The sequence below is a fragment of the Cavia porcellus genome, unplaced genomic scaffold (assembly GCF_034190915.1).
Source record: "Cavia porcellus strain 051 isolate PalLab524CR breed Dunkin Hartley unplaced genomic scaffold, mCavPor4.1 scaffold_26, whole genome shotgun sequence".
In the NCBI taxonomy this organism is placed as follows: domain Eukaryota; kingdom Metazoa; phylum Chordata; class Mammalia; order Rodentia; family Caviidae; genus Cavia; species Cavia porcellus.
The window spans coordinates 7,378,292-7,391,306 of NW_026947509.1; the positions used below are offsets into that span (position 1 = coordinate 7,378,292).

Below are 13,015 nucleotides of genomic sequence, written 5' to 3' on the forward strand. Positions count from 1 at the left end.
CTTGATAAACTTGAATTAATGAAATTAAGTTAAAAATAATTATGTAACTATTTTGGGATTGAAATGTAAAGAAAATGGTAAGAAATATAAAGTAACATCATGTTAATTCCTTTCATGTTTTCTCATTACCTTGCAAATACTAAAGTAGAATGCTGTTATTTTTTAAGTTGGAATGCTCAACTACTCCAAAAGTCATCAAATATTTACAAAACTTTATGTGAAAATTAAGGCAGAATGCAACCTAATGTTTACCTTTAACAAGATTATGTTTCTCTCTCTTACTAAGCATTTCAATAATTAAAAAGTACCTAAGCGGGTAAATCATCTCTCAGTGTTTTATTTATCATTATAACTTGGCAGTAAGAAATCACTTTCCAAAATGACAGCACATGTGTATTAACAAGTCAGTCTGAGTTCATTCATTGTGTTTTCCCGTTTCTCCCGGCAGCTTTGTAAGAATCCATGACTTTAGTTGCTCCAGCTCTGTTTTGCTGAGTTCATGGTACATACTGGGGAAGCTATGAAACTTTGTGCTCACTCCTAAACTTTTTAACGCTGAGTTTGTCTCTTCGCCCCAGGAATGAAGAACCAACTCATCTGCAGTGCCGTGACACTGAAATAGTTCTGGAAGCACACCATCACTCTTCTGAAGGGCCTAGATCAAAAAGTAAACAGGAAAAGTGTAAGAAACTGTACTTAAAAGGTCATTCTTAGAAATCACAGAGGAAGAAAAATTCCAACTTCACCAAAGCTTCGGTAACTAACGGGCAAAAGGAATACAAGGAGCACTGTGTGAGATGTCCACAGGGGCTGAGCCGGTGGCTGGCGCAAGCCAGAGGACTTTCCCAGTGGCCAGGGCATGTCCTGAAGGCACCAAAGGACGGGGAAGATGCTGGGCAATGGGGAAGGCAGTTCCTTTACGGGGGCAGCAGGGGAGAAGTTCAGAGCTCAAGCTCACACTAGCAAAAAGATGGTATTCTAGACCACAAACTGCTACTTGCTCTACTGTTTTTACTTCTGGGAAGGAAGCTGCCACAGTACACTGTACCATCTTCGTAAACTAGGATTTTGCTGCAAAGTTAAGTACCAACTTTGTATGTGATTTTTTTGTTCTGAGTATGCTCAAGGTGGAAAGGGCAAGCCTGGCTATAGTCATCTAGATTTTTAATATGTACAAAATATACACATACTATCAGGCATACACACACTCTGATTCTTTACTCCTCAAAACTCTGCTTGAGAATATTTTCTGTACAGGGCAGTTTCTAAAAATTATCAGCTAGATCTAATTCCTATAACTCAATGGGCATAAATTCCTAGGAATGCTGAATTTGTATCAGCTGTGCATCAACTTTAATTGCTTAATTACAATTTTATTTTGGTTGTGTGTGCTTCATGGTTTTTTTGTTTGTTTGTTTTGTTTGCTTTTTAATCTGGAACTTACCTGGTAAACAGCAGATGCTTTATTCAGAAAACTAGATAGAGCAAATACCCCTGCCACATCTCGATGGTTCCTGTATGCTAAGTGCATGGCCATACATCCTCCCATGGAAAATCCTCCTAAAGAAGCAAAAATTTGGCAGAAAAAGAAAAATACAGGCATTAATTCACTACAAGATGTATCTATGCGAGTCTTCTTTAGATATTTAAAAAATATTCAAAAACCTTTAAAGACATTTGTGCTAAAAAGGAATTTAATTTTAATCCATATGAGGTATCCTAGAAAAAGACTTGGTAAGATCAGTAAGTAATACTTCCCCCATCCAGTCATCACTTCTGAAGAGATCGGTGCTGTGAAAGCAGCTAGGACTGGACAAAGAAGTCAGGCTCACCAAGTCAAAATACATCTCATAACTCAATTATGAGTTATAGTTCAGGCATTACTCATTTAAATTTCTAATGTCAACTTCTATGTCACTTATAGAAAGTCCTCACACTGCAGCCATGATTAATATTATGCACCTTTTTGTTTTATCTGCCAAGCTGTGAAGTGTGTGTGGCTTTGTGCTTCCAGTATCCACCACATCATGGATACTTAGCAATTTTTCAATTAGGAAGGATGACCGAAACTTTGGTGAGCAGGTTAGAACAGTTTTGGATTACGGTTTTATTTTGGAAATGGCTTTCTGATGTCATAAGGAAGGTCAGTGGAAACTTAACCAGCTCTTCGTGGTCTTGTATGTGCCAAATGCAGTGGCAGTTCCCAGAGACAGGGGGTGAAAGGACATGGACCCCCTTACTCAGGAGGCTTTGATGAGGAAGTACACACACCGCGGAACAGAGAGATAATGAGGTGACAGCAGCAGAGAACCAGAGACCCCATGCCTGACTGTGGGCTGGAGACGCCTGTGATATCCCCAAACCTGAATGAGACTACAAAGAAGCTGAGTTTCCACTTCACAAGAAAATGAATATTCAAAGTAACCAATGGACCACATATTCATGGGATTCTTTATAGAATTCAAGTTTTATAAAATTCAGATTTTCCAGTTTCCAGCCTACATTATTCCAATCCAGATACATGTGAATTAACTGCAATATACGTCTTTTACACATGAAGCAAACGGAACTTGCCAATCTGCCTGCCTCAGCCTCTCAGGTGCTGGGATTACAGGAGTGTACCACCACGCTCGGCAGAAGTTTAGATTTAGTAAAAGAACATAGTTTATATAATAACCAGACAGAGACAATAGGGTCTCACCAGCAGCAGGAGACCACCTCGGATGAAAACCACCTGAAAATGCTTTTCCAAAATACTCTCGCTGACACCTCTAAAGGCAGACACTTGTGAACAAAGCAGTGGAGGGATAGACATAATAAATACCCTAAAGCTGCCTGTAAAATTTGCATGTGTGAATCAGTCTGCTCACAGCTGGATTACCCACAAATCTGTGCAGTGACTAATCTTTGATGGGGAAAAGCTTACCAAGAACAGATTATCACTGCCTATTGTTAAGTCTTCATCCTAAATGTGCAGAAAGAACACCAAGCTTTATTTATATATTGTCACAATTCTAGTTACAGACTTCTCCTTGCTGCTGAAGTTTTTCTATAAAATAACATTATGTGAGGTAGAAAGCAAACACATTTTGAGGTCATTGGGATTTTCTGTTTGTTTGTTTGTTTGTTTGTTTGTTCTGATGACTTGAGAGCCCAGAGCCTTGTATTAGGTAAGTACTCTACCACTAAATCACATGTCTACCCTGCAGAAATAGTATTTTTATCGAGCCTTGATTGGCCGGCTGTTAATTAGGTGCCTGAACTTTGAAATTTTCAACAGTCAGAAGCAGCCTTTTGCATCATAGAGCTTTGCCGACTAGCTGAGCAAACAGCATCCACCCCGTGCACCCCGGGCTAGAGAGCTGGCTTCCTTCTCACAGGCTCAAAGGTGTGCCAGTGAAATAAAAGGCAAGTGACAGAGGATTTACAGATCCCGCCGCATTTATCAGAGAGACACACAGAGCATTTTCCACCCTGACATTCGGTGAAGAGGGAATTCAGCTGAAAACAGGAGCCTCCCTCCTGCCCTCCCGGGACACTCCCTGGCGGTAAGCCTTCGTGTAAATTTCTGAAACCCAGGATTTCATTTCTAGTATGATTAGTCAGCTGGCGTGATCTCTGGGGTCTCCGTCAAACTTTTACACACAAAAACTTAATAATCAGTTATTAAAGCTGAGCTCACAAAGGCTTTCAAAGCTTGGGAGTAGGAATCCATTAGCTCCCTGAGTCCCACCGAATCAGCCTTCCCCAGGCCCCGCTTCCTTGCTCTCTCCCATTTCCCCGTCTTCCTTGCGGCCTATGTGACTCACAAAACGAATTCTGTGTTGTCCACAGCAACACGCACGGTTACCAGTAAAGCTGGGCCTCTAAAACTCGGCTGAGCGCAGGAGGAGCAGATGGCGCAGGCAGGGGTGTGCGAGACTGAGGAGAGCAAAGCAAAGAGCCTGGCGAGCGCGGTCTGGACGGGAGTGGCGAACCGGCGTGAGCAGCATTGCAGGGTTTCTTTAGAGCAAGGCGGTAAAGCTTTTCCTAGCACTGAATTCCTTGGGGAGTTTAGTAAGTAGATTTTCACTAAATATAAAACCCAAAGCCAGACACTGTTTTATATTCCGCAACTTTGTCTACTGATAGTTTATTAAAATCAGGACACAAAGGCCTAATATTCACTGGAGAGTAAAGGTCCCTTGAGCCTTGAACAGTACCTGGCATACACAAGGAGCTTTATAAATATGTGCTGGCCAAATGTACTAAATTGAAGTGCAATACAGATATTTCCGCAAGGAGACAAATTTCTCACCAAGAAATGCAGCTTCTGAGTGATCTGATGAAAGCAAGCTTGGGAACTTTAGGACTCCAGCATTGGTGTGCTCTAGGCCAGCCACTCCTGGTCTGGCTTCTTAAGGACCTAGACTCGCACCCTGGCCTGCTAACAAAACGCTGCCACCTATGTCTAATTTTAAAAAGCTTTTATGCCACAGTTGGATGTGATAAATGGGCCAAGGGTGCAGCCTAAATGTTAAAATAATAATGTTTCACTGTGTTCATTTTTCTTTTCGGTAACTCATGAGGACTGAGATGCAGGTAAATGTCTGCAGGACACATTTACGTGTGGCAAAAGTTCACAATTAAGTACACTGGGTAGGAACAAACAGTGCAAATACAGTCGTAGTTGAAATCCAGACACTACGAGTACAGTTTTCTGAGACAGTCGAGTAGCCTGAATTATGGTTTTGTGCACAAACATTTGAAACATAATTACATATAATAGTGTCATTGAGAAATTAGATTTAAATTTCATTCATTTTTAACTAGTTTCAATTTGAACTTAAAAAGCCAGAGGAAAGAAGGGGCTATATTGGAAAAGGGGTATCAAACTGTAAAAACGTCAGACTTCATCAGTGGAACATAAGGAGTGTCAATATTTCATAAAAAGATAATTGTGATGGTATAATAAAAATCATTAAGGGACAATGTAAAATCAGGGCAAAATATATAAAAATGGTCCGCAAAGTACACCTGTTAAGAATGTTTTATGCATCCAGTTACTCCAAGACCTCATTCCTTTGGACCAGGGAACCTACTCACGTCAGGACCTAACTAACTGAAAGGGGAAAAGGGAATATCATAGTGAAACGCCACTGTGAGTACACAGACACAGGAGATGTGGCCTGCAGACCCTGACCAGTACATTCGACTCTCCTAAGTTACTGAAAAGAAAAATGAATGCAATGAAATTCCATTATTTTAAGATTTAAAATTTCTTTCCCCATTTATAATCTACAATCACCATGTCTTTGACAATGCAATCACCTTTACCGTGGTACACCACTGTGAAAGGGGATTTTGTGTATTTTTTTCTAAAAGAAGAAAACTCAACACAAAGGTCTAGTCATCTGAATTAAATTTTCCACCTAAGTCTAAAATCTAATATAAAATACACTGTTCAATAAGTAAACAGCAAATAGTAAATTCATTGTAGGTAATAGTTATAATGGATATTTATAGTTGCTGGTAAAGTATTTAAAATGTCAGACTTAACATTTCAACATACACTTAAGATTAACAAGCTGAGTAAAACATGTTAAAAATAATAAACTTGGCTTTATGAACTCTTTATGTAAAATAAAACAGAAACAATCTATAAAAAAACTATATTGGGAAAATTAAGAGAATCTGAAAACAAAATCCTAAGTGGGAAAAACAATTAAAATCTGCTATCAACTAAACAGGATTTAAAATTGTAATAAAGTCCACCACTGCATGAATTCAAACAGATCTTCTACTTCTTCAGATTAAGCGTGATAAAGTCACAGAAGATCTGGGGCTGTGCAACTCATGCTTAACACATGTATTTGTGTATTTCCTCTCATGCTAAACCTGTAGGAGAAACAAACTATTTATTTTCCTCTACTTAAAACTTACAACAGTCCCAAGGTTTTAAAACCTTGGAAACTGCTGCTGAAGAAACACAGGCTGTGTAATAACTAAGGTTTTATAAAGCAGAAGCCGTCACCCCCAACGTTTAGCTTCCTGAAGACACTGATAAGGTCCAGGAGGAGGCAGCCTATCAACTCAGTGTTAGGTTCCATTATGAGAGAACCAAGGATCCCTTTGTTTTATTTTAAATCCGATTATGAAATTAATAAATTAATATGATCTACTCTGTCAAGTGTCTGTACCCCACAGATGTGAATGAACAAAATAAGTCATCCAAAATCTTACCACTGGTACATAATTTGGATGTGTTCTTTTAAAATTCATTCTAGCAGTTAAATTCATTCTATGTGTACAACTTAATACATTCTTTTCCTTCATGTAATACTGGTATATAGTGACTTCCTACAGCATCATAATTTTAAAGTAAATGCAGACTCACTGAGTGCTGGTATTTGTGCAGACACACAGCGCTTCGGAGGTAAAGGCTGCCCAGTTGTAGAAGGACCCATAATCTCTCACCCAGTCCCAGGGGTGGGTGTGGAGATTCTCCATGTGACTCAAGTGTGATCCCAGAGCACTTGTTTGTCCCTGTCCCCAAATTCTGATAAAAGGCTCATACTGTCAAAATATGGGTGATCTCTTCATGTCATGTGTTAGGTTCTATACATCTAGATCAGAATTAAACCTAAATTATGGTAAATAATTTTCTCTTGATAACAAGTTATCACCACCTAGTGGCCAGAAAAGGAATTTGATCATGGTTCAAAGTTCTTAGATTAAATCAAGGGACCTGGGTTCTAGTCCCAACTCTGTATTAGCCAGAAATCTCCTTGAATTTTAGTTTTCTCTCTGGAAAGAAAGTAATTATAACTTGTTTTACCTGCTGAATTATGAAAACAATTTCTTAACTTATACAATACATAAATACAAAACATGGCATATTACAGTCAAAACTGCCAAGTGTAATAGAAATAGCAGCTAATGTTAGAGTAGTATATCTCATGTACTTTCTAAGCACAGAAATAAACACTTTTTCCTTTTTCATTTTGGTTCCTTGAATTATACCAAAAATACTAGAAGGAAATGAAGTTTCAAGATAGACTTTGAGGGAGAGAGACAGAAATAGAGAAAGGACATACTTACTATGAAATATGCTTGTATCTGTATACTGGACATTTTCAAAACGTTAATAAGCCAGGCTAATTTAATATTACTAAAAGTCTTCTTATAATACAGCATTTAATCTTGGTTTTAGCATTGACCTCCCTGACATCTGTCACAAAGCAATTTAAAAGTGCATATCTCCCTAAACTTTATCATAACATCACAGAGCCAAGAGGTACAAACACATACAACTAAACATACCTTACATCCTTAGCATCTAGATGATGACTCAGGAAAGTAACCAAGAAACATCCTCTCCTCGAACACTTTCTACGGATTAGAGATGAAACAGGAAGGGAGCCTTTGCCCAATTCCTCCTACTCTCACAGAAGTTTGTGACAAACTATTAAGAAAGCAACGCACAGCCTTTGCACAAAACTGAGATGACAAAGAACATTCATGCCACACTGTAGTCAACTCTAATTTTCTTAGTGTGGTCTGACTCATTCCTGTGTCTGAAAGTCCCACAGTAGGGTGTGTCACTTAGACTTCACTTGCTCTTGTGAACCTCCTGGGTTTGTGTCCTTCCTGGCCCCTCTCTGCAGGTCACTCGGGTCCCCTCGTCCCATCTCCATCCGTGCCAAGTGAGCTGGGGTACGTACCAGTACACCAAGCGGCCACTTCCTGGAGAACCTGGCTCCTTATTACCTTTGAGGAATGCGCTTCTCTTTGTTTAATTTATGGTTAATTGACTGACTGATTGCAGTTCTGGGGATGGAAGCCAGAGGCGCTATGTATCACTGGGTTCCACCCCAGCCCTTGTATTTTGAGACAGGGTCTCCTTAAATCACTGCGGTATTCAGGTGTTTAGTCCTTCTGCCTTGGCCTCTGGGAGCCTGGGATTGCAGGTGTGTGTGCTGCTGCTGCCTGGCTCTCTCTCCATGCATCAAACTCTTACTCATCCTTGGAGACCCAGCTGCGGGAGGGTCACCTGTTCTTCAGAGCAGCTCCAGAAAGGGCTGGGGACCTTCTCATTGCTGTGCTCGCGCCCTGTACCCTTTGCATGCGCACTATGACAGGAAACTGGCAGAGAGGTTTCTTGGCACTCCAGCACTAACACCTTGGAGATAAACCTTAGTGATGGGAAGCATCATTTCCAGGGGACCAGGTGAGCTAGGCTGCCCGTAGGCTCATGCAGGAATCAAAGAAAAGAGCAGTAATTAAACTAAAACCCCAGAGGAAAAATGGGCTCCCACCGACATCAAACACAGACGGAGCTGTCTTCACAAAACTCCCTGGCTGCAGATATGACCTCAGAGACATGGGCCATTAGCACGTACTGTCAATGGTAAACTACAGCTTTGTCCACACAGTAAGCAAAAGGCATAAAGTTGACAAGTTTTATACCAACAAATCAAGTTCTCTTTTCAACCTTACTATTTTGAAATTTTTCCCATTATAATTTTTTAAAACACATAACCTCAGTATAGAGAATGCGTATGCTTTTAATATAAAGCGTAATCTCAAATGGAACTTTCCCTTGATCCCCCATGGAATCCTTCTTTCATAACAATGTTATGAAGAGCACTTAAATCTTACCTAGCAAATTAAATTGTACTATTTAGTGTAAAAATCAGCAGAGAATACTGTGTGGTAAGTCCTGTGTAAACGGTCCACGAGCGGTGACAGAACGACACAGACACAGGCACCAGGGACAAAGCGAGCGTCCAGAAGGAGGCAGAGTAAGCCACCGCAAGCCTCCAGGGGTGGCACGGGTCCAGGTGGCCTTTCTGCCATCTGATTACTGGCATGGGGTGGATTGGAAAGTATGGGAAAGTAAGAACGCTTTTACAACATTACACAGCAGATGCATTTCTGAGTCAAGCATTTCACAGAGGTGGACTAAGTTACAAAACTCCCAAGGGGCATTAGTGTCACAGTCCCCGACCAGAAGGTGCGGGAAGCAGTGCACCTGTGAGTGGTGAGCCAGGACCAGCAGCCTGAGGCTGTGGCCTGGGTCTTCACTTCATTACCTGCTACTGCCTGCCTTCCCACGTTTGCAAGGATGCTCACAGCTCAGGAGGTGGGGGTCTACTACCTCTAAACAGCAACGTGGAATAAGTAAGTAGGCAGTAACACCTCTTGTGTCAGATCTTCAAATACAGAAGAGATTTCACTAGGCCAGGAGAACTAAAAACAACTACGACAAGAATTCCACGGGGTTGTACAGCATTCTCTATTTGTTCTATGTGTCAACAGCTAATATTGATGAAGAACCCAGCACACAAAAGGGGGGCGACACAAATCACCTTTATAGTGAAACAGCACGAGAGTCCTGCCTGCATATTCCACAGCACATGCATGACCACGGAGAACTGTTACTGCAGACGGTTTTCGCCACCCTCAAACACCTACGACCGGGAAGGCAAAGTGCACGGAGGCTGACACCTGCGCCTCTGCTGGCCCCTCTCCCATCTCAAGCTAGGACAGGGAACTGCAGAAAGGAATGATTCCCCTACAAACTCTAAAGACATGCATTTTCCTATCTCACTTTCAGACTTGACAATACTTATACATAAAGCTATATAGCAGAACTTCAAATTTTATGATTTTCTAATATAGCAGTCTGCAAGTCTTACAAAAGATTATTTTCTTATAAGTCAATGGAGCTTTGATAAAATCAACTGGGTCTGTTACTGATTGGTTTATTGTAAATAAGATTACCTTCTTACAAATTTCTCTTCATAGCTCAGAAAATAATTATTCACTATATGGAAGCAAAACATGAATAACAAAAAAACACACACACCAGAAAAAGAAAAGAAATCAGGTAATTAAATAAATAATAAAGAAAACAAATACACGTTGTAGAAAAACCAGTTAAAAAAATCCAGTTGAATATTCATCCAAGCTCTAGAGAGAGAAAAGCTTTTTAGAATTAGAGATTATTTGGATAAACAAATAAATGAAAAGACTAACAGATTGAACTTAAAAAGGCCTTCAGTGTCAGGCTATAACTGGATTAAAAATCAAAATAGCATACTAAAATTAGTTACATTTCTTGGCTCCCTATTTTTCCAAAAATTTTTTTAAGACTGTTATGCAATGCAGATGCAATTAAGGACCCTCTAACATAGGCAGGAGAAGTATCCACTGCTACAAATTGTTTTGAAAGGAACTTGACAACGCGTATTGAGAATCTTAAAAAGATTCCATTTAATGGGAAAGGCATGGAGTGTGAAAGGAAGTAGTCCTAGGTTCAAAATTTTTCTGGCTCTCTGATCTTAAGAGAACCCGTGGTCTTTTTCATAGCCAAAGATGAGTCTGATGAAGTACTGATCTTGGGGTGTGCAGGAGACCGGGGTTCCACCGGATGTGATACCTCTTTAATACAGGCTCCATAAGAGAACCAATCTGTCTGCCTTCCACAGTTTTAATTGATGAAGACTTTGTAATTTGACCTTAAAGTAATTTCTCCTCCTAATTTCTTCTTTTCCTACTTCCACCACATTTTAGTCTCTAAATCTTGTCCTGACGCATTCAGGGGCTGTTTTTCCCTTGATCAACTTTCAATCCTTCAGCCAGATTCGCTCTCCAAACTATAATTCTAATTAAATGTATGACTTAATAGCATTCTTCAGTAATCCTTCACTGATTACTTGGTACATAATTATATCACAGGATGGGAGAAAGGGGAACCAAAGAAAATAGTGTCTAGGGACCTAGAATGAAGCAAGTATTTTATAAGCATCATTTCTACTTTTAGCAAAATTGCAATGCAGGTAATTAAGTGGTGGGTCAACTGGGCCGTGGCACACTTCAGATTGGACCAGCCTTTGTGAACTCCACACCGTCTGGGTCCCCAGTCCCTCAGGCTCACCATCACAGTCCACGGAGTGCTACTCACAATGAACTTTCCGTGATATCCAAATCATGTGTAGGATTCCGTAAAACCTAGTCACCTTCTCTACTTCCAGCATGCTATTCACATCACTCTGTGTACCAGCCCTCCCTACTGCACTGTCTAACATTCTAACAACTTATGCATCTCAAAAGCCATCGCCCCTTTCTATTATACCCTACTCTAACAGCCTAAGTATCTATGACTCCTTCTTCCTCTAAACTCCTAAGGTATGTAATTACTGAAATCATCAGTTTACTCACTGGTAATGATACTCACTATGCTATTTACTGGAGATTTCCTGGCCCTAAGTTCTGTGGTGGGCACAGTGATGGATTCTGGGAGCTAAAGCAGAATACGCCTGACTGATTCTTTTGTAGATCTAGTGGCCACACCATGCTGGGACACTGCAGCCTGGCTGGGGCACAGCCCTCACCAGCCCTTGCTGCTGTCAGAAATCTGGAAACAGAACCTCTCCGATTTATCTGTGTCCCTTTGAGCACCTTGCTCAGCACAGTTAGGACTTAAAATATACTTGCTAATGAGTGCAAGATGGAATCTGACAGATACTTACACATTTATAATTCTGTCTCCTAGGCCCTGGGGAGTGTCTGGTGCCCTCTCCCTGGGCCCTTCCTAGCACTCCCAGCATGTTCCATGCTTGTACCCAGTAGAGTTAGCCCTTGATGTCAAATTTAAAAATGTAGAGCAGATGAGCAAACCAAGCCCCAGAAAGCTGACACTGCTGCACGGGAGGCTGCACTGCTCTTAATCAACTGAAGTGGAAGTCGCAGCCAGGACAGAGCAGATGGACTCTATCCCTCCTATCACGTCACCCCTTTAAATCAATGGGCAGTTAAGCACGTCAGTACACACAGAGGAATTTCATAGTCTGCCCACTAATGTATCCAAATCTTGCCTATTTAGGCCATCAATATGTATTTCCATGTTACTTAGAACATAATGCTTTAATTTGGTTTATAACTTCATCATGAAATACACTTAGGTACTTATATTTGGAAAAACATTTTTCACCCGACCATACCTTGAATCCCATATACTCACTTCACTTTTGTATATATTAGAGAAATGGAGATTTTGTTAGCTTGTGTATTTGATAAGTACAGAAAAAGCATTAAACAAGGTAAATGTCCATAAAGTGGTATTATGTTTTCCTGGCAACATGGCTCCCTGAAGACTTATTTAATTCATCCGTATGAGATTTACCCTAAAGTTTAATTTTCATCACTCTGATGCTATATTTTGATTTCTATTATGTCTCAATCACAGAAATAGTAGTTTAATCTTATGCTCATCAGACTTAAGCTAATTAAAATATTTTGAAAAGTGAAGCAAATCTGTTAATAATTAAACTGAACAAATTTAATTGTTATTAAAAATGGCAAATTATGCTACTACTCAAAAACAAAGTCAGAATTTCATGAGCAGTTATTTCTGATTCTAGTATTTCTCAAAGCCATACTACATAGTATATCTAAAACAAGGAACGAGTCAAATGATATACAAGAGATTCTTAGCAAGATTCCAAACAATGCGAAGCTGATGTGCAGCACTAGAGGGGACCGAAGACATGAGGTGCTAGATGCTACGGTCCTACCCAGCAGTATCCGCCTCTTGCTGATGCCGCCGCTGACTTCCTCATCGATGAGCTCGGTCAACTCCCGGCACATCCTGTCAATGGACTCCAAGTGCTCGGGGCAGTCATTAGAGATCTTGAGTCTGTCAAACCACACATTGGAGATCCTGCCCCTCATGGGAGTGTACGGCCTGTGACAACAGACAACAGGAAGAGGAATGAGGAACAGTATTAAAAAAGCTTCTTGAAAAACTAATGTTTCGCATGAACAATTTTAATTTTCTGAGTTTCATGTTAAAATAATTCACATAGCGCATTCACCTTCCTATACTTGATTTCATGTTTACTAAAGCTAACTGGTCAACTTAATTTTCCACCTTTCACATGCTGGCTATTAAAGGCCTAATGAATCTTAATCCATTTTGTTACAGGTTAGTGCTCTGGAATGCCACTCAAATACATAAACACATACGCAT

The 13,015-nt window shown here is 40.3% G+C and overlaps 1 protein-coding gene across 1 annotated transcript in view; it reads right to left on the reverse strand.

Moving 5' to 3' along the window:
- Window positions 1–321: 321 nt before the first annotated feature.
- Window positions 322–13,015, reverse strand: part of Lyplal1 (lysophospholipase like 1) — a 30,410-nt gene continuing 17,716 nt past the window's right edge. Inside the window, exons 3-5 of the mRNA XM_003474229.5 lie at window positions 12,561–12,730; window positions 1,445–1,560; window positions 322–655 (exon numbers count right to left, since the gene is read on the reverse strand). Coding sequence (XP_003474277.1) covers window positions 416–655; window positions 1,445–1,560; window positions 12,561–12,730 — 526 coding nt within the window. The 3' untranslated portion in view covers window positions 322–415. The remainder of the gene's footprint in view (window positions 656–1,444; window positions 1,561–12,560; window positions 12,731–13,015) is intronic.